Raw genomic sequence first — 22,584 nt, forward strand, 5'->3', positions numbered from 1 at the left:
GGCAGATCTGATCTCCTAGGCTGGTCAACATAGCAAAAAGTGGGTTATGGTTCTGGCTTTACTAGTTGAGAACCAGTTTGGTCAGGCTGGGAGACTAGACCGATCTTAAACCAGCAAATATTCTGGTTTAAGATGTTTGCATTAGAAAAACTCGCCTGAATGCATTACTCTTACAAACCTGATCAATTAAAAAATTAAACTGTCTTAGAACTGAATGAAATGTGTACTTTATTCTGCTTAGCTTTAATTACCAGGTAAACTATAGCATGGATTTTCAATTCGATGATCCAAATATGATCACCCTCGAGAGACCCCATCCTAAAAATGTAAAAGGCAGCTCTGTATATATTTTAATGTGCAAACACCCAATTTATACTGTGAAAAAATATATGAATACAAGTAACATTATGTGGATAATATTTAGTTTATATTACATTAGTTTTCTTTGTACTCACTATAGTACTGTTAGATGTATTTAAATATTATTTATTTTAATCTTTATTTGAATCAATTTGCTTTTTTTTTTTAATCAAAAATATTTTAGTTTAATCTTATTTTATCATTTATATATTTTTTACACTTTTCCCAGACCCCAATTTGAAATCCCCGGAACTATGGCAACATGAAGATTTAGTACATTTATAAAAGCACAATTCAAAGAAAACATTTAAAGTTAAGTGTACAAACAAGGTCTGTCTGAACTAAAAGAGTTTATAATTATAATACTAAACCATTATCTTCGAAATTAGGTAAAATAAAACAGAAAAATTTAAACCTTCCCCAATTTACCCATTAGATGGCGACATTGCCACTAACCAAAATTCAAGTTGTAATTTTAACTGACAGTGCACACACACAAACAAAAAAAGTATTTAGAAATGTTTTACTCTGAGAGAGGATTAATGGCTACAGAACGCATATAACAAGAAAAAAACACCTGAAAAGAAATATGGTGCTAAAATGGAAAGAACAATTCTAATCTACTATAGATTATATCAATTTCCATTATACCATAAACAAATTTACTGAAATGTTGAACTTTCATCCACTAAGACAATGCTCATCCTGAAGCCCTCAGACTGAAGTCAGTTTGACTTTGGCAGAACGTGACACTATCTCATTGATGAAGCTATTGTTTTGGCCGATGACCTCTGCCTTGAGTTTGCGCAGCTCCTCTTTGACAGCCTCGTCAGACATGCCTTCAACAGGCATTGATTTCACCTTAGCCAGGAAAGCCTCAATGATCTTCTCCCCCTCCTATGGATAAATCCACAAGACAGCACAGCAGTTTATTAACTGTGATATTTTAATGCATTGAGAATGCAAACATTTCTTTTAATAACACATCTCACCTGTTTCTCCAGGCAGCGTCTTTTGGCTTCAGGTCCAGCTTCTTCCCCGGCTCCGGAAATATCCTGGAACTCCTCAAGCTCCAAAGCCTTCTCCCGTGCATTAGCAATCACATGCTTGGGGAAGTTAGCAAGCTCTGCCACATGAATCCCAAAGCTCTGGTCACACACACCTAAGTCAAATCAAGCCCAAATAAAACATCATACACCAAGCACAACGGAAATATACAACCCAATCTAAGTTTTCAAAATGATTAAAGAGTGTAGTATGCATTTCTTTGCTTTGCTGAAAAGCCACATACCCCTTTTCACCTTGTAGAGCATTGTGAGAGTGCTGTCTGTGGTCAGGGCAGTGACGTGGAGGTTACGGACAGTGGGCACCTGCTGCGCCAGCGCCGTCAGCTCATGGAAGTGAGTGGCAAACAGGCAGAAGGACTTGAGGCGGGTAGCGATGTACTCTGAGATTGCCCAGGCCAGACCAAAGCCATCGTACGTGGATGTGCCTCTGCCTAATTCATCAATAATGATGAGGGAATCCTCTGTGGCCGATCTAAAAAAAACAAAAATACAAAACATGACATACATTTATCACAAAAAAGTATTGAAGGGCACAAAATGCATATTGTAAAATAGGGCCATCAAAATCAACATGTTAATTTTACGTTTCACTTTTAATAGTTAAACATATATTTTAATATTTAAAGGGTTAGTTCACCCAAAAATGAAAATTCTGTCAGTAATTACTCACCCTCATGTTGCTCCAACCCCGTAAGACGTTCGCTCATCTTCGGAACAAAAATTAAGATATTTTTGATTAAATCTGAGAGCTGGATCACTCCTCCATAGGCTTCTTAAGGGATCGAAACTGGCCGGGCCAAAAGTTATGAAAGACATCGTTAAAATAGTCCGAGTGACTACAGTGGCTCAATCTTAAGTTTATCAAGCCACGAGAAATTTTTTTGTGCGCAAAAAAACAAACAAAAATAACGACTTTATTCAACTATTCATTTCCTTCTCTGTTGGCCTCGAGATTTCACGTAGTGAAACTACGCAAAGCTTCTAGGTTGTACGTCATACGCATCACACACATGACCAGCGTCGGCCAATAGTGAGCCTACGTGTGACGTGCAACCTAGAAGCTTTGCGTAGTTTCACTACGTGAAATCTCGAGGCCAACAGAGAAGGAAATGAATAGTTGAATAAAGTCGTTATTTTTGTTTGTTTAAACTTAAGATTGAGCCACTGTAGTCACTCGGACTATTTTAACGTTGTCTTTCATAACTTTTGGGCCGGCCAGTTTCGATCCCTTAAGAAGCCTATGGAGGAGTGATCCAGCTCTCAGATTTAATCAAAAATATCTTAATTTGTGTTCCGAAGATGAACGAAAGTCTTACGGGGTTGGAACAACATGACGGTGAGTAATTACTGACAGAATTGTCATTTTTGGGTGAACTAACCCTTTAACGCAATTTACACAGCATCTGTTTTTTTCTCTCCTGCCATCCTTTGGCTAGCGTTACAGTTTATGATCATGCTCTCATTCATTCAAGTGCTATTAAAAGAGAACTAATTTCTGTACTGGCACGCTGTTTGTAAAGCACTCTCTGTGTTCACTCATCGGAAATGCATGCAGAGAAAGCCGCGCCAGTACCGCACTGAGTTTTCTTTTGCTCTTGATGTCATTAAAGCTCCTGTAGGTAACTTTTGAAAACATGTATTTGCTAAAACTGTCATTATGTCCTGACAGTAGAATATGAGACAGATAATCTGTGTAAAAATCAAGCTCCTCTAGCTCCTCCCAGTGGTCCTATTGCCATTTGCAAGAAATACACGCTCCCGGTCAGAAACAACCAATCAGAGCCAGGAGGAGTGTCTAAGCACTGTCAATCACGCTCGTGTACGCGCTGATCACACCCCTCTCTTGCACAGCGCGTTGCGCGAGCCGTCGTTCAAACTCAAGATTGCCGCCGTGCTGCAGCTGTGCTTATGACGGAGAAACAACCTAAACTGCCAATTCTCGAGTGACACCTGCTCATAAAACAAAGAGGTAAAAGGAAAAAGACTGATGACGATAACCAAGCGAAAAAGAAAGAATTACACAGAGCCCATTGACTCGGTGTCAAAACTCTAGCCGCATAACATGTAGATAAAATGTCACGCACTCTGCTAAGCAACAATTGAAACCTGCTAATTCACTGGCTTGTCATGTTGCTGAAATAATGTACTAGCACACCTTATCTAGCATTATATATCGCTAGAATAATTACTTACATACTGTAACGTTAGTTACCGTTATATTAACGTTATCTTACTAGCTATTTATAACTTATAGAAAGAGTGCAACGTTATAAAGTTACATGTAGGCTATTGCAAAATACATAATGATTTGAGGACCAAGTTTGTAGTCAAAGTATGGGCAGGCCATAGTCAATGTAAAGCATATTATTGACGTTTAGTCCCTATTAGTGAATGTGCCATATAACTTTTTATCCGCTGTTATCGGTGGCCCTGTTTACTAGCCTGCGCGTTCACAACAGGCTCCGCTGTGGAGGACGAGCTGTGGAGGGAGGGCTGTAGCGCAGCAGAGAGCAAGGGGGTGGGACCTGTAAGTTGTGCTTGTTCAAATTTTCAGGCTAAGTCAACGTTTTCTCAAAACTCCCTACTGCAGCTTTAATGTTAATCGAGAAAAAGAAGGGGGAAAAGAAGAAAACTCACTCACTGCTCTTGAATGAATAACCTTTGTAGCTTTAATAAGAATGAATCTATATTCAATTTATAGTTTATGTATTCTATTTATGTATATACAATTTATAGTTTATCTGAATATTATTTTAAGTTCACTTAAATTAGAAGTTGATATTTTTAAAAGATCAAATGTAAATGTTAAAATTAACATTAAAATGAAATGAAGTTAAAATTAAATGTTGAAAATGATGGCTTTAGATTATACTGTAATGTTGAATGGCTATAATTAATGGCTAAAACTGAGGGAAAAAATGTATTTAATTGAGACATTAGTAGCACTATTGGTAACATTGATACTGGCTTTAACTGGTTTATCCGTGCACAATTTTTCTTAAAATTCATGTGCCCTCGTAATCTTTAATCAAAATAACTACGATTTCTCTTCTCTGATAATATGTTCACCGGCACGAGGGCCGGACAAACTGTCACTCACATGAGATCACAGCAATAGCAAACAACAATCCAATCAATTCCCGATGGACAAAAACAAGTCCCGCACTACATTGTTTCTTGTTCGAGAAGCCGTTTCACTCGGATATACATCACAATAGGAAAGAAATAACTATCGTAACTTCCATTTCATGACGATTAAGTTCAACTGACAGCATTTGTTGCATAACGTTGATTACCACAAAAAATTTAGATTAGTCCCTCAAAAAAGGTTACAGTGAGGCATTTACAATGGAAGTGAATGGGGACCATTTTTGGAGGACTTCAAAGCAGAAATGTGAAGCTTAAAAATGTATAAAAGCACTTACATAATTCTTCTGTTAAAACTTGTTTAGTCGATTGGTAAAACTATTTTAATTATATAGTCATTTGATTTTAGGGTTTATGCCGATTTTGTTATAGCAACAAAGTTTTGTAAGTGACTTTCCACACTAAAATCATGTTAACATGCATACTGTTTACATCTTGTGCCTAAACTACAAGCGGGTATAGAGAGTATTTTAATATTTACAGATTGGCCACATTTACTTCCATTGTAAGTGCCTCAACTGTAACCCAGACTCTACGTTTAGGGAAAAGTGGATATTGATTGTTGATTACCACTGAATCTACAAATGCTGTCAATTCAGCTTAACTTGTACGGAACCTGGAAAATTCCTTAAAAAATAATGGGAGTACAAAATGTTTCAAATGTGAGTTCTGACCGAAGAATAGCAGCCGTCTCCAGCATCTCAGCCATAAAGGTGGACACTCCTTTGATTTGGCTGTCCCCCGCACCCACTCGAGCGAGCACACAGTCCACCACGCTCAGCTCTGCCTCATCACATGGCACAAAACAGCCAATCTGTGCCATCAGCACGATCACACCCACTTGGCGGATGTATGTAGATTTACCACCCATATTTGGACCTAAAAATATCAGAAAATGTCCTTTTATCATATAGATTATGGATTAATGAATGCATTTACGTACATGAATCTTCAATTTAATGCTAGTACTCATCACGCACTAGCTCATTTTTATAATCCTCCAATCAAATAAGAGCTGACCTGTGATGATATGGAACATCTCCTCGCCCCTTGTGAAGGTGACATCATTGGGAATAAAAGCCACATCATCTTGGGCTTCAACACAGGGATGTCTTGCCGCTTTCACAATCAGTCTCCCTGATCCTTTCTCTAGTATTTTGGGCCTAATGTAAGGCACTGGGGCAGCATGGGACACCACGGCAAAGCTCACCACGGTATCCAGCTGAGCTATTACCTCATTTAGAGTCTGTACTGGATCCACATAGCCTATGGTACAAACACAGGGTTACTGAACTATTAATTCTCAACAAGCCAACAACATTATTAACCAAAATTAAAAATAGCTTCATGTTAATGACCAAAATGACTAAAGGATAACGTGTTAAATATACATTAATGTTGATAAACAAAAAATAATTTCAAACGATAAACCTGCATAAATTCACAATGAAATGAAAAATGTTTTTAATGGAACATTACCGTATTATAAATTATACATGAGATCGCACCAGTTAGCAAACGACAACCAAATTAGCCAACGATCCAAACAATTGCAAAAGGACTAAATCAAGTCACTAGGGATGCACGATATTGGATTTTGGCCGATATTCGATATGCCGATATTTTCAAACTAATTTTGCCCGATGCCGATACCGATATATTTGTATTTTTTTTTAAGTGCGAAAGTGCTTATTAAAGCTTCTATTAAAGTTCTCAGTCAAGAGCAGTGAGTGATTTCCTCTGTGTTTTGTTGTTTTATTAACATTAAAGGGATAGTTCTCCCAAAAATTTAAATTGTCATCATTTACTCTCTCAAGTTTCTTTCTTCTGTTGAAAATAAAAGTTATTTGGAAGAATGTGGCTAACCAAACAGTTGCTGTACTCCAGTGACTTCCATAGTATATTTAAGCACAAGAAAGAAATGAATACAGGTTTGGAACAACATTAGAGTGAGTAAATAATGACAGAATTTTTATTTCTAGGTGCAGTATCTCTTTAAGGACAAGCGGCAGCATATTATTACTGTCTCTTTGAGAACTGCACGCGACCAGTCTAATATACATGCATTTGACAAGCAGATTTTCTCTGTTTGCTTTCACTTTAGACATACACTGTGTGTATTTGACAGTTTCAGCGCAATAAGACTCGAAAGATTAGTCCAGTATGCAGGCGCTGTGACAGGCTTTTAGTTCCTGTGAGCGTCGGGTGTACGCGCTCAGAAAAGCAGATGTTAGAACAGCGCATCAGCACGTGAATGACATGTTTAACTAGCAAGACTTTGACGCACATGCAAATAATGAACTTTTGTGAATTGCAGTGTCCCGTGAGTGTAACTCTACCTCTGCGTTTACATGTGATGTGAATGTACGTCGCGTTGTACAGTATGTTGAGGTGAAGGCGCCAGAATTGAACTGATAGAATGCACGATACTATGATTTTTCTTCAAAAGCAGATCGTGGAGACATTTTAATCGTCCACGATCAAAAACCGCGTGAGACGCACACCCCTAGTTGGAAGTTTAAGTTGCTGGCGCTCATGCTTCGTTCACGCCTTCACGGTCGTCACGTGCGCATAGGAAACACGCCACCCTATCGGCAAGGCTCATCGGCAGAAATATTCATATCGACCGATGCCGATGATGCTCATTTTAAGCTTTTATCGGCCGATACCGATGTTGTCCCGATATCATCGTGCATCCCTACAAGTCACCCCGATATTTCTTGTTCGAGATGCTGTTTCACTCAGATATATATCACTATGTAAGAATAGAAAATCAGAATGTCCATATCATGCCAACATTGTTTAAATGCTTATATTACAACAATTCTTTCCTAAAATGCATTATTTGAGCTGTTCTCTAACCTGTCATTTTTTAAGTATATTATTGCATATTATTGCAACATTTGTTTTGACTAATACCATGTTGATAAAATGTTAAAATCATGTGTCATTCAAAACAGTGTTTGTGTGTTTTACTTCCAACCACTTTAAATGCTCGAGCTCTTTAACGCTGGATGGATTCTGATTGGATTCTGTCAATGTTTTTATCGTTCATCAGTTGGAAAAAAATCGCTCCGAAAAAGATTTCAACGGGATCATTCCTCTGTGTCATTATTGTTATAGTTGTGGTGTGGAAGTCCCTATTCTCATAGAATTCGAGCAATTAGTATATATATATATAGGTAACGTCCTTTGTGTGAAAGGGCCTTTACTTTATACAGGTTTATTTATTTCTTTATTTTTTTTGAGGAGGGGGGGGGGGTTATACTCTGTAATAATATTGTCTCTTTTTTGGGATATTATACTCTGTATTAATGTTACAGAGAGAGCCTTACCTGTATTGTATCCAGAATTACAATCAAATTAAAGTGAAAAGTTCAAAAACCACAGGGAACAACCCTTAGAAATGAATGACTCTCACCAGCGGCTATGCTGATGATCTCTTTGACGATGGCGTTCTGAGCCTCTTCATACTCTTCTCTGCTTTTAATGTACTCTTCATTCAAAGAGCTCAGCTTACTGTGAAACACACAACACAATTACTTACTAAGAACTCCTACCATTAGTTGCACCAATATTTGAACATCTCATACAACATCCTTGCCTGTTAGTGAATCGCACTCCGTTCTTCTGAACATCTAAAGTTGTGAATTTCTTGTTGTTGCGAAGGCTCTTTTCTTCTTTGCACGTGACTCGGAAAAAGTAACCGATTTGTGCATTGGAATCAAGCTTCACAGTCTTGGCTGCTTCCAGCCCTAAAGATCAACATTTGTTACTAGTTCAACACCAAAATGCTTAATAGGGAAATGCATTTAATTTCCATACTTTGATCACTTACCAAGCTCACGAGCCGCACTGCTCAAAGCGGCCTGCATGGATTTCTCCAAACGATCCATGTTCTCCCTTAGCTCACTCAATGTGGGATCAAATGAGGGTTTTACCAGGAACTCGTGATGCTCAACCTGACAAAAAAAAAAACCAAAAGTGTTACACATTTAAGGAATTTGAGTACTTAATGATTTTAAAGTTTGCTTAAAGCACAAAGTGCAAATGACAAAAGCAGACCTGGTTCATGTCCAGTGTGGTTTCAATCATCTCCTGAAATTTTGAGAAGTCAGAGATGAGGTCATTAAGAGGAGAGATGAATGCTGCTTGCAGGAGGACCTGATGTTTCCCTGTTAACAGATTAAAATACAGCTGTCACTCATTGTGGTGTCTCACAACAAACTTTGTTGCTCAAATGCAAATTAGAAGGTTAACAGGCAACATTTTACAGCCATGTGGACAGCTAAAGACAAAAAGGAAGGAAAACCTGACCCGCCCACACTACCCTAAAAATGCAGCGGGTCAGACTATGTATGTATTTATATAATGACATCACAGTTGTTGCGGTTTAATGATCGCAATAAGCCAGGGGGTTGGGAACCCTTTTTGACCAAAGAGCCATTTTTTCAATAACATTTCAATAATAGTAACTTTATTAGGTCCATAGACAACTAAAAACAAACAAATATGCAACACACAAATAATAAGTTGCAATTTGGAAATAAATGTCATGGGCTTTTACTGTGAGGTCGAGTTACATGCTAAGGACGTCCCGCAGATGCCGCTGCAAGCTCGTGTATAGATGTCAGGAGCAATCCGTGCATGAAATAAATGTATTAGAAAACGTAACATTTTGCAGTTTATTTAGTTGTTTTTAAGGCCATTTCACAATTTCAGTCATCATACAATTACGATTTATGATCTCGGATTTACGCTTTTCACGTGGATCATACTTTTCAGGTCAGAAAATCAATGGTGGAATGTAACGAAGTACAAATACTTCGTTACTTTACTTAAGTACATTTTTCACATACCTTTACTTTACTTAAGTAGAATCAATAGTGCATACTTATTACTTTTACTTCGTTACATTTTGCAGCAATTATTATACTTTCTACTCCACTACATTTCTACAACGTTCTGTTACATTTTCGTTACATTTTCTGATCAGTTTTCCCCTGCCAAAACGTCATCCTGACCGTCCGTTCGTCGCACGTTTGTCTCACCACTAGTGAAGTTTGGTTGCCATATCAACCCGGTCACGCAGTGTGTTTATCGTGCAATTTATACGCGGAAATTTGTTTTTACGTGCATAGGATACGCATGGGTAGGTTTAGTAGTGGTGTGGGGTGTGTGTGTAGCCTATTATACGTTTGGTTAGGATTAGTATGGCAAGCCAAGAGGTTCAAAATTAAGCCATAAATGAATCGCGTTTACAGCCAAACCCCGTCACATTAAGCTTGATGTGATGTATATTGCCTAATTGCAAGCTTGTTCAGAAATGGTGACAAAAACTTTAAAAATAACGGCTTTTCCATCATTATTGAACATCATTATAGGATTATTAGGTTGAATGAGTTAGGATGAACTGTTTTATTAATCATTAGAATATAGACATTAAGAGAATAAATTGTTATGCAAGTACTTTTACTTTTAATACTTAAAGTACATTTAAAATCAGGTACTTTTTACTTAAGTAGGGTTGTCATTGTGATACTTCTTCTTTCACTAAAGTAAATATGTCTCTGGTTATTTGTACTTTTACTTAAGTACTGAGATTCAGTACTTCCTCCACCACTGCAGAAAATACAGAGATCAGAAATACTGAAGAAAAACTTCTTACCACAGTATCTCTCCAATGCCAGCACCAGACTCGGCAGTTGCCCCACAGCTTGATAGACCCGATAACAGTCCTGTAAAGTAGAGCTCTGACGCTGGAACTTCTTTGCCATCCGGTTCAGATCTGGAAAACGCCGGAGAAGATCCTCTTGACAACTTTTCCTCAGCTCAGAGTCTTCCACAAAAGTCTCCACAAGGTCCAGTCTGCACAACATGACCACAAATGCACGGATCAGTTCTAACGTCAACCAAATACGCTGTTGATTTTAATTCATATTATCATCCACCCGCCACCCACTCGAACCTATGATTTTCTCTGATATAGATATCCGCACCCAATCATCATACATTACAATTGTTCAAAAATTCTCATTGTTAAGCATGCTAGTTAAAAATGGCAAAAATTGCATTTCCTAATAGCCTAAACACAGGCTTTACTCCCTTCAAACATAAATTGTCAATGTTTCCGTCACTGCAACTTCCCGAACACACATACACACTATATTAAATGCGTTCATCCCAAGCAAAGGCTGGATATAGGCTTTATGAGCTTATTGTCATATTCATTTGAAGAGCTTCACAGCCATTATCACATTCCTAGCACTTGATTCATCCTGGTTAACTATTTCAGTAAAACGCTCCCATGAATAATTTCTGTTAAGGCTTGAGTGTATTTTTAGAAAGCTATTAAGTTAAGCAATAATGTAGGGTTTTTTGCCTTTGTGTTTTATATAATGACATACACTCACCTAAAGGATTATTAGGAACACCATACTAATACTGTGTTTGACCCCCTTTCGCCTTCAGAACTGCCTTAATTCTACGTGGCATTGATTCAACAAGGTGCTGAAAGCATTCTTTAGAAATGTTGGCCCATATTGATAGGATAGCATCTTGCAGTTGATGGAGATTTGTGGGATGCACATCCAGGGCACGAAGCTCCCGTTCCACCACATCCCAAAGATGCTCTATTGGGTTGAGATCTGGTGACTGTGGGGGCCATTTTAGTACAGTGAACTCAATGGGTCTCATTCATGAAACATTCGTAAATATACGAGTAAATATGCGAGTGATTTGCGCGTAAAGAGACCTTCCCGAAAACTCTTCTCCTGATTCACAAATACTTCGTAAACGTCAGATGTGATAGTGAAATGTGTGTGTGTGTTAATGAATTCCAATCAGTCGTAAATGGGATGCGCGTGCACGTTCATTCTCAATTACCATAAATCCCGCCCATTAAATCCGACTGACAACTATATATGGGCATCATATTATGACATGAATGCGAATGAAAAAAAAAAATTCTCAGATGCAGAAATTGAAGTTTTATTATCAGACGTTCATTCAAAACACCACATTTTATTTTCAAGCGTACATAGTGGCGTATCGGTTCCTAAAAAAAAAAAAGTAAGCTTGGCAGCATATTACAGATGCAGTTACTGGAGTTTCATCTGTTAATCGAACATTCCCAGAAGTGAGAAGAAAATGGTTCGACATTAAGCTTGAGAGCAAAAAACGAATTAGTTCACTTTGGAAAAATAGTATTCAAACTGGAGAAGGACCACCATCGCAGATGCTATTACTGGCTCTCATAATAAGAAAAACCGTATGTAATTACTATATATAATATTTTTTCAAAATGCTGTGCAAATATGTACCCGATTAAGGTGAATTAAAATGCAGCCTTATTAATGAGCAAAACGTTCGGGTGTTAAGCGCACTATTTACGCGTGGCTGGGAGCAGGTGTAGATTTCTTGTGTACCAACTCACATTTGGAAAATACGAACATTTTAATGAATCCGAAAATTTACGCCAGAACCACTTTACACACGATTTACACAAAAATTCGTTCTGCTCGTGTTTCATGAATGAGACCCATTGTCATGTTCAAGAAACCAATTTGAAATGATTCGAGCTTTGTGACATGGTGCATTATCCTGGTGGAAGTAGCCATCAGAGGATGGGTACATGGTGGCCATAAAGGGATGGACATGGTCAGAAACAATGCTCAGGTAGGCCGTGGCATTTAAACGATGCCCAATTGCCACTAAGGGGCCTAAAGTGTGCCAAGAAAACATCCTCCACACCATTACACCACCACCACCAGCCTGCACAGTGGTAACAAGCCATTATGGATCCATGTTCTCATTCTGTTTACGCCAAATTCTGACTCTGCCATCTGAATGTCTCAACAGAAATCGAGACTCATCAGACCAGGCAACATTTTTCCAGTCTTCAACTGTCCAATTTTGGTGAGCTCTTGCAAATTGTAGCCTCTTTTTCCTATTTGTAGTGGAGATGAGTGGTACCCGGTGGGGTCTTCTGCTGTTGTAGCCCATCCGCCTCAAGGTTGTGCGTGTTGTGGCTTCACAAATGCTTTGCTGCATACCTCGGTTGTAACGAGTGGTTATTTCAGTCAAAGTTGCTCTTCTATCAGCTTGAATCAGTCGGCCCATTCTCCTCTGACCTCTAGCATCAACAAGGCATTTTCGCCCACAGGACTGGCGCATACTGGATGTTTTTCCCTTTTCACACCATTCTTTGTAAACCCTAGAAATGGTTGTGCGTGAAAATCCCAGTAACTGAGCAGATTGTGAAATACTCAGACCGGCCCGTCTGGCACCAACAACCATGCCACGCTCAAAATTGCTTAAATCACCTTTCTTTCCCATTCTGACATTCAGTTTGGAGTTCAGGAGATTGTCTTGACCAGGACCACACCCCTAAATGCATTGAAGCAACTGCCATGTGATTGGTTGATTAGATAATTGCATTAATGAGAAATTGAACAGGTGTTCCTAATAATCTTTTAGGTGAGTGTAGGTGCTCTAGGCATTTTTTCCTTTATTGGTTCCCCTGAAGAGAAATACATTGTTGTTGAAAATGAAAGTAAAAGAGTAACGCACGTTTGTTGCGTTTTACAGTGAAATGAGAGTTCGGTGTCTTTATTTTAATCAACACAGTAATGATTTATCTCTCTTCGACCCGTGATTTCAATTGAATTTTTTTTACCAGGCCTGCCGACCCGCTGATTTTCTACAGTTTCCACGGATATAACCGCGTTAAACATACACACCACCGTTCAAAATATATATATTTTCAAATAATTAAGACTTTTATTGAGAAGGATGCATTAAATTGATCAAAAGTGACAGTAAAGATATTTAATGTTAGAAACGATTTGTTTCAAACAAATGCTTTTCTTTTTAACACTGTCCTTACTATTCATCACAGAATGGTGATTTTTTTTTTTGGTAGCACCTATTTTACAGTCCTGTTTCGCATGTACATACTATATACGTATTGTAGTAATTACAATAACTGGGTAATAACTAGGTACTAACCCTGAATCTACCTCTAAACCTAATCTAAGCCCATTTAGTTAACTTATATTACTCAATACTGTCTTGGTGAGTACACTAAGTTCATTCAAGTTTATTTTGTGCTGTAACTAGCCGTAAAGCGGAAGAGATGATCGGGGTCTGTCGCTTTGCTTGAACTGAGGCGCTACAGTGATTTGTCACACCACGCTAAAGAGCTCCAAAATAGTATTTGTTGTTTGAATTTTATAATAAAATGGACAATTTAAAATCTGTGTCTTTGTTTCACATTAAAAGTAACAAAAGAGAACGCTTATTGTGATTTATTAGATAGGAGGCGTGATAAAGTTCAGTTCATTCATTAACTGAAAACAGCATAGCCCGACATTCTTGGGATTTAAGAATTGATATCAGGTCATAAAAATGAGAATCAATTAAAATCAAGAATATTTTTTACCCAGGCCGTATATGTAGCAAACAAAAGTCTCACCTTTCTTCTATCTTGTTTTTGTCAATGAGAGGCTGTTTGATCCACTGGTTGACCAACCGCTGTCCTTGAGGTGTACGGCATTTGTTTAACAGGCCTGCCAAGGAGTGTGTGCCAGTAGCATCATCAGAGGAACCCTGAGAAATCATAGAGGAAGAACATATATCAGAACTCAAAATAACCCTTCGCTGAAGAAATAGCATATTTTTGTGATTTTGAATAACCCCTGACCTGGAAGAGATTCAGGGCCTGCACAGCAGCATTATCCAGACGCATGTACTGGTTGAGGTCAAACGTGGTAATTTTGAAGGAACCGAAATTGGCCTCATCTGAGAGAAGCTCCAGGTATTTGATGACTGCTTCTAAGCAAGACATTGCAATCTGGAAAAGCAATAACCTGGTTAAATCTCCAGGCGAACCACCCGAAATGACACACTTGTAACTTGTTTCAGCGCCCCAAACCTGTTTCTCCATCTCTGGAAGGGCAGCACTGGACACAGTCTCTCCCTTGCGGGCCTTCAGTAGGCGATTCAGATCCTGCACAATGTCTTTGGTTGTGAACTCAGATTTCTTCCTGTCTGTGAGCAGAATGGCACCCCGCTGTACCACCTGAATTATGATTAGCAACCAGCATGTATGAAAGAATTATTATGGTTATAAAATCTTGGTCTATGGATGCAGTGATATTAATGGGTACATGAAATGTATTTCCAGATCTTTAAATAATGTTTCTGGAGGTAAGCCTATGAAGTTAGTGAAGTTTTTTTACATCAAAAAAGTTAAAATATTTATAAAAATGATCATTTTCTATCCTCATTTCCAACGTTGGACTGTCTTACTCAAAAGCAATATTGACACACATGAGTTGTTGAAGTCATCATGAAACCAAAATGAACAATTCTTATTTTGTTATGGAATATTGCAGTATTTATTATAAATGATTTATCCATGCATTTTTTAAAATTCATTTCCTCAATCTTTATTCAAAATAACTTCTCTCTCTTGCAACGACATGTCTTCTCCGATGACACGTTTACTGGTGCGAGGGTAGGACGACATGTCAGTCACATGACATCACAGCAATAGCTAACGCCGATAGAGCAATTTGCAGAGCGGGCACGGTACGAAGCGATCACATTAGTCAAACTAAACAGACTTTGGGGGTCAAACTTGCTCGGGCACGCTTCAGATCGCCAAAACTCAAACAAACTGTAACAAACTCATAAACAAAATTCATACTTTAACTGTGGCGTTACCTTTAAGGTATGAAACTTGTTTGTTTTTATTGTAGAGTAACTATTTTAATTTACTGTTTTCTGACCCCTTTAAAATTCTGGCTGATTTAAGCTGCAAATCATTTTCATTTTATAGCCGATATTAAAATTTTACTCTTTTGTCAAAATATAAAAACTAAAATAAATAATTTTAGATGGTAAAAGTAAATTTAGGCATCTCAGCATGTGCAGTATAAAAAATGGATATTCATTTTGAGATTCCCAAAAGATTACATTTAACATCAGTGTTATTAAATTATCTTTTTAAAGATTAACTTTACGTGAGTATTATGATGGCTAAATGTAAATGTATAGGATATTAACATGCACAGTTAAATACCCAATATCAAGCAATGCCATTTAAAGGCAGGTAGGTGGTTTGTTCTAGAAACATTTCTCGTTATGCTGGTTGAAAGTCTCTTCACAACCTGGGGCCGTATTCACAAAGAATTTTAAGGCTAAAAGTAGCTCCTAACTGGCGAATTTAGGAGCAACTCCTAAAAATAATGGGCGTGTCACTCCTAACTTTAGGACTCCTCATTTTTTTCACTAAGAGTAATTCACGAAGCATTTTAGCCCTAAACGTAGCACCTAAGTCTGGGACAGCTTAAAAGAAGTCGAGAGGACTAACTCACTAAGACCTATTCACAAAGGATTGTAGCGCACACCACCGCCTCTCGCAGTCGTCCGGGGTCTGCGACACAAGCGGGAATGCTGCATTGATCTGCAAATAAATCCTCTCCCATGTCTCACGCTTAGTTTTGCTTGATATCCCAGTGCCGAATTTCCCTTTTATTATGTTTTTTTTTTTCCAGCACCAACTGGGCCAGCAGCAGTAACTGATCCTGCGTCCAGTTGGGCTTTCTTTTCCATTTTGGCGAGTTCATAATCCACCGTCATTCAACTATTACATTACTTCAATAGGAGAAACATTTCCTTGCTTTAAGTAGTCTATTTAGGCTAATAGGATGTCAATTAACCAAGCAAGTGTTAATGCAAGTGTCTTTTTTCATTATTAGGCAAGTGGCGGTTTTCATTAGGGTATTGGGCTACCTTGATTTAATTTAATTGAGTTCACGACTTCTCTCTCGCCTTTTTAGAATTACACTTCACTGGGGCCTGCACAAACATGTCATTATATATGCATTTCGATGACATTACTATTATTATTTTGTGTAGGACACAGACATATTTAGATGTCGTAATTCCATGATTTGTTGCGTCTGTGTTATGTTCCGCATGATGGCCCTGTCATCTAACAACCAAGTGCATGAGAAGCTCGTGCATGAGAATTGACGTCATCAATAGCAACGAAGACTTACTCTTAGTTTAGGAGTTGTCATTTTCCTTACTAAGAGTAGGTCTGAAAGGCGTTGTGAATAACTTTTAAGAGAAAACTCCTAACTAAAATATTTTAGTGCGATTTAGGAGTACTCCTAGTGGTAAGATAAAATTCTTTGTGAATACGGCCCCTGATAGCAATCACTAAGTTAAGTGGTCTAAATCTATTTATTTATATGTAGATTTATTGTCTTTGGAAGGAGTAGGACCATGAAATGTTCATCCAATCCGACGTCCTACCTGCCTGTCTTTCCATACCTCCGTGCACACTGCTCACGCAGACATCACACGTCATCACCGCGTTTCATGCTATGCAGAGACAGACATCATTCACCGAGCACCGCAACCGAAAAATCAGCCAGAAAGAACCCTTGTATAAATGTATTTATAATGTATATATATATATATATATATATATTGTCAGTAGAGGGAAGACCATAAAATGTTCATCCAATCATTGAATTTGGTCAAAATGCAATGATACAATATCCTACCTGCCAGTCAACATATGTATTTCTATACGCTGATTTCACGCTGCCGCCATTTTGAAATCAAAAGCGAGGCTCCTGTGGGAAGAACCCCGGAAGTACAGATAGACAACAATGCTTGGACTACCAACCTGAAGCTGCTGCCGCGATTTACACTATTGGATGTTAATATCCAATATAGGGTTTGTATATAGTTCGTTCCTGCTTCTTTTTTTTCCGTTCTGAATTATATATTAAAAAAAATGTTTTATTTATAAATGAATTTCACTGTATATAGTCTAAAGTATGAAAGAAATGTATGTACATTTTTAGAATAACTAATTTCTACATTAAACACAACAATATGCCATGGCATTCGCGACTCTCCTATGATTAAAAGTGACACTTCCGGTTTTCTTCCCACCGGAGCGATTTCAAAATGGCGGCTGCGTGAAATCAGCGTATACCTCCGTGCACCCTGATCGCACACACGTCATAAGCGCATTTCATGCTATGCAGAGTTAGACAGACCTCAGTCACTGAGCACCACAACCGAAACACCAGCCACCTTTTACAGTTCCTCCTGAACCAAAACAACCAGCTTATGCTGCATTCACGTGATAACTACTCTAATTTGTAAGAGATGGAAACCCGTGACTTTATAGGCTACTCGGAGCGGTTCTTGACTCGAATTTATACGTTACAACACTATCAACGCAGAAATTAATCTGCAGTAGTCAGGTGGTACAGGTCAATGCTCTTTAAGTTGTTTATGTTCATTATTATTATAATAATGTTATGTGCTTTGAGACATGAAGTAGTTTAACGCCGTTGTTGTGCCGAATTCTGACCCCAGCCAAATTATTACCCCCCTAATATTGGTAGGTTTAGGATTAGTTGTGGGGGAGGGGTTAGGATTAGGCAATCAGGTAGCGACTTCAACGAGGGGGGTTATACTTTGTCAAGCAGTCAAAATTCGGCACAACACCGTCTCTCGCCTCATGACGCTTTTGTTTGCTCCCTGCTGAACGTGTTCACGTGTTTTGAAGGAGATGTGGCTTTGGAGACACTCTGAAGGGAGGGTGGGATCTTTCAAAGCTAACTCACTATTGCTAGCCTCTCAGAAAATAGCTTACCCTAATTTTAATCTTTTAAAAACAACTCTATTATCAGTTATTAACTGACATGGCACCGATATACCATGCATCATATCTTGTTTCAAAACACACAAACTGGCATCTATAAGAAAATTACCTGTTTGAGTTTCCCAAGGTCTCCACCTGCATCTCCTCCAGGAAGCACACACTCTTTGGGCCCGATCTGCACAAGAAGAGCCTCCAGATTGGAAAACTGATCATTGTCTGGGAATTCACACACACCGAGTTTCCTGAGTGTGCTGTCTACATAGCCAACACCGACAACACGCTGTCCATCAGCCCCGGTGCCAAGACGAACCCCGACGACACCAGCTGCACCCTCCCCAGGTCCTGCTCCACTGCCAAACAAAATCTCCTCAAACTGGGTCAGGTTTCCTGGAGAAGCCTGGAATGCAAAAATGCAAACATGATGAGATTGGGAGTGGTGAAACTGAGAATAATGTAATGAAACAGAAAAGAATATAAGATACCTTGAAAGATATCTGCCAGTCATGATCTTTGCTACTCTTACTGGCATTCTTGAAAACTTCCACCCGGTACTGCCTGACCAGCAGCAGGTCCCTCACAAATGACTCAAAGTTCATCTTACTGAGGACCACACTCTCTAACCTCTTGTTTCCTGCGTAAATTCAAAGTACATGTATTAGACCTAATTACAGATATAACGTTACCAATATAATCAACAAACTGATAATATACTGATGCAGTTCAGGCAAGATGCATAACGTTATATCTGCACAATAGAAAGAAACAAAGAATCAGATATCTTTAATGAACTGTTACTTTATTAAATAAACCCATAACTTTACAGCCAACCTGTTCCCAGGTTTTTGATGACTCCGTTCGTCTTGAAAACCTCCTTGGCTGCAAAAACCGCATCTTTTCCGTGTACCGTATAGTACTCGTTTCGATCAAATATTCTCACGGTGGTGTCAGGTTTCACAGGCATAGAAAAATAAAAATTCAAAAATCCATGTTCAGATGCACTGTCCATAGACAGATTTTGTTTAGGTTGCACCGCCATGCTGGAATCTCCCGCCACAGACGAGGCGCGCCGGGAGGGTCAAAGGCAAACTGGGCGGAGCTAAAATGACGACGACCACACTTCAAATGAAGCACGGTTATTTTGTAACAATTCTTTTAAACTTTTGCATCGATTCTTTACTATCCTGTTAAAACCTTCATTGTGTCAATATTTAAATAGAGTATAGATGTGAATTGTACTTTTTGTGATTCACAACCAGATACTTTTTTTTTGTTTTTTTGCCATTGTGATCATACAAGAAAACTCTTGCAGGACTGGCTATTGCCAGTTCATCAAATATATAAGGATGTACATTAAAGGGATAGGTCGCCCAAAAATGTTAATCTTTCATCATTTACCACCCTCAAGTTGTTCCAAACCTGTATGAGTTTCTTCAGCTGTACTCAAAACTGCACACAAAATAAGATATTTTGAAGAATGTCAGTAACCAAACAGTTGTGGGGCACCATTGATTTCCTAGTATTTGGAGATTATATTAGGAGAAAACTTTGATGTTTAGTAAGAATTAGTGTATTTGATGTGCTATTTTATTTTAATTCTAAGACATTTTTGCAATACAAACAAATGCATATTGTAGAGTTATATAATTATTTATATATGTATAATCAATTATTATTATTATTATATTGGGTAAAGGTAAACACCATATGCATATGAATAATATACCTTGCACACCCAGTTGCTCACATCTAATAAATGTTGAGTCATGCATTAGCCTTTTAGAAAAACTTTCTTTTTTTTTTTTTTACATTTTTTAATAACAAATTATTCAACTGAAACTGTTATTAATATTACTATAAACAAACACCTCTTTTCTGTGTTGTGGCATTGAATAAAATACAAGGAAACAAATTTTCCACATCAAAGATGTGCAGTATAATGCTATTTAATATATTAATATTCTAATATAATATCAAGATTATACAGTATAAGCAATCTTTTTCCAGAGTGTGAGCTGGAAATACATACTGTACATACATACATCTTATTAAAAAAGAACTGAGAATAATATCATCCATTCATCATCCATATGCTGTCACAATAATAATGTAGACCTACTATGATTAAGTCCTTATTATATTCATAATATGATACTAATGTCACAGGACTTTTATTGTTTAACATGCAAGCATAGCTGTCATAATCAACAGTAGTTCTGAATGTCTAAATCGCAGTTATATCTGATTGAAAATAGTTGTTTTGCATGTGTCGGGTTAATCACAGATCAGCGAGGTCACATTTAATTATGGTTATTTGCTTCATTCCCTTGGACGAGATAACCATCCATTCTGTATGAAGCTGTAATTAAAGGACGGATAATTTGAGCCCTCACTCTGAGCTTCAGTCAAACAAATATAGGCTTGTATAAAGATATGGCAAATTGCTGAAAAACAATAGTAGCTTTTAGCTTGCTTGAAGTGTTTAACAGGTGATCTATCCCCTTAAGGAGATGTGGCTTTGGAACCCAAACAGAAGTGCAGAAGTTGCAATAGCAGGTAAGTGTCACTTGGTGTCAGAACTGAGCTGGTGAGGCCAGACTGAGAAGTGATCCATTCCTGTAGGGATTCTACATGAGAGACTCCTTACATAACAGCTACTTCAGCTGTGTGCCTCTTAAGTATCTTTACTTCATTCACTGAATGAACAGACCTGGAAATCGGCTGTGGCAAACATTTGAAATATTTTAGCCTACAAAGCACAATTTGCATGTGAACATCACACAGGTAAGCACTATGCCAACATACAGTATGTGCACCCACGCAACATTTTTCCACTGAAAGTCACTTTCCAAATTTGAGAAAAACAGGTTGAAGGACAAACTAAAGAGGCCGAGGCATTATTATCACATCTATATTCTCAATCCTCTCCCTTCATTCAAATGTATCCCTTTTTACGCGTCTGTCCTGTTCGGGGTTCGTTCTTAAAGAAGTAGTTCACCCAGAAAATAATATTCTGTCATCATTTACTGAACCGCATGTCGTTCCAGATCTGTATGACTTCTTGAGATTTTTTTTTTTTTTTTTTTTTTTTTTCTATACGATTAAAGTAAAATTGTAATTGGCAACCTTGGTTACCAAAATATCTTCTTTTGTGTTATGCAGAACAGAAGAAAGTTGTACAGGTTTGGAATGACATGCGTGAGTAAATGACGACAGAATTTTAATTTCTGGGTGAACTATTTCTTTTAAGTATTTTGTTTACATTTTTGGTTAAACTATCAGTTTTAAGATTACACTTCTTACATTCAACAATGATCATTCAATAAAAATCACTTCTTCTGCATTTAATCAAACTTGTGAGTGAAGTTGAAATGTTGGGATGTGTAGCCTATACAGTGGTGTGTGTTCAGTGGAAAAAATAGTGGGTGGTTGGCTAAACGTAAGGCCTTACCTAGAATTGATTTCATCAGGTACATAAAATTGTGTTTGGCTAAACCTTTATGTTTACAAATGAATGTATTGTTTACAAAAGGGACCGCCACAAAGTACAAAAAAATGGGCCAAGCCCAAAATGACAACAATGTCCTTAAAGCTGAAAAGTTTTTCCTTTGTATTTTTCCGCGCACAGACAATACCATTGTCAAACCGATCCCGTTCACACGGATCGGCAAAAAGAGACTAAAAGCGTTGTATGCATGCCAGGCCAGTTGGCGAAGTCACTTTGTAAAGATTAAAGAAACACTATAGGCTATGCGCCTATAGACTGAACAACACGTAATACACATGCACATGACGTCACCGTTTTCACAAATTCACGTTTTTGTAATTTACAAGGAGACAATATAGTGGTATTATTTTCAAAAACTTGCATTTTGAAAGCCATTTTCAGGCCCCCAAAACGCTGTTGTCGTGTAAAATGAATGGCCAAAACACATAAAAAGTTTAAACGGCCCCATAGTCTTAACCACAAATTATTGGTCTGAAATTAGCTCAATTTAAGCAAATGTTCTTAAAAAGCCATTGCTGTCTCAGAAAAACATCACAGACAGAATTACGTTTTTGGCAGAATATGGAAGTTGTGTGTGGAGTGATGAATCACAATGAAACACGAGTTGCATGGTGATGCTTCAGAGAGGTGTCTTCAAAAATATGCTGAGAAATATATAATAAGAAATGCATTTAAACCACAGTGAAGCATGGAGGAAGAAGTGTCATTGTGGGGAGCCTTTTTAGCTGCTGGTATTGGTGAGCTGCTTCATTGTGAAAAGTCATTTAATGCTTCGGAGTATATGAGAATATTGACTCTAAAGAGGA

General features: G+C 38.0%; 1 protein-coding gene across 1 annotated transcript; it reads right to left on the reverse strand.

Moving 5' to 3' along the window:
- Window positions 1–691: 691 nt before the first annotated feature.
- msh2 (mutS homolog 2 (E. coli)) lies at window positions 692–19,352 on the reverse strand. The gene is made up of 16 exons (XM_056255596.1): window positions 19,102–19,352; window positions 18,756–18,904; window positions 18,383–18,670; window positions 14,509–14,655; window positions 14,278–14,427; window positions 14,050–14,183; window positions 10,243–10,442; window positions 8,640–8,749; window positions 8,413–8,536; window positions 8,179–8,329; window positions 7,996–8,093; window positions 5,595–5,840; window positions 5,249–5,453; window positions 1,652–1,899; window positions 1,353–1,522; window positions 692–1,257 (listed from the first exon to the last, which is right to left on the reverse strand). Exons 1-16 carry the CDS (start codon window positions 19,307–19,309, stop codon window positions 1,075–1,077), a joined length of 2,811 nt encoding a protein of 936 aa, XP_056111571.1. The 5' UTR covers window positions 19,310–19,352; the 3' UTR covers window positions 692–1,074.
- Window positions 19,353–22,584: the final 3,232 nt, after the last annotated feature.

The sequence above is a fragment of the Rhinichthys klamathensis genome, unplaced genomic scaffold (genome assembly GCF_029890125.1).
Source record: "Rhinichthys klamathensis goyatoka isolate OS25496 unplaced genomic scaffold, OSU_Roscu_1.1 h1tg000121l_1, whole genome shotgun sequence".
In the NCBI taxonomy this organism is placed as follows: Eukaryota; Metazoa; Chordata; class Actinopteri; order Cypriniformes; family Leuciscidae; genus Rhinichthys; species Rhinichthys klamathensis.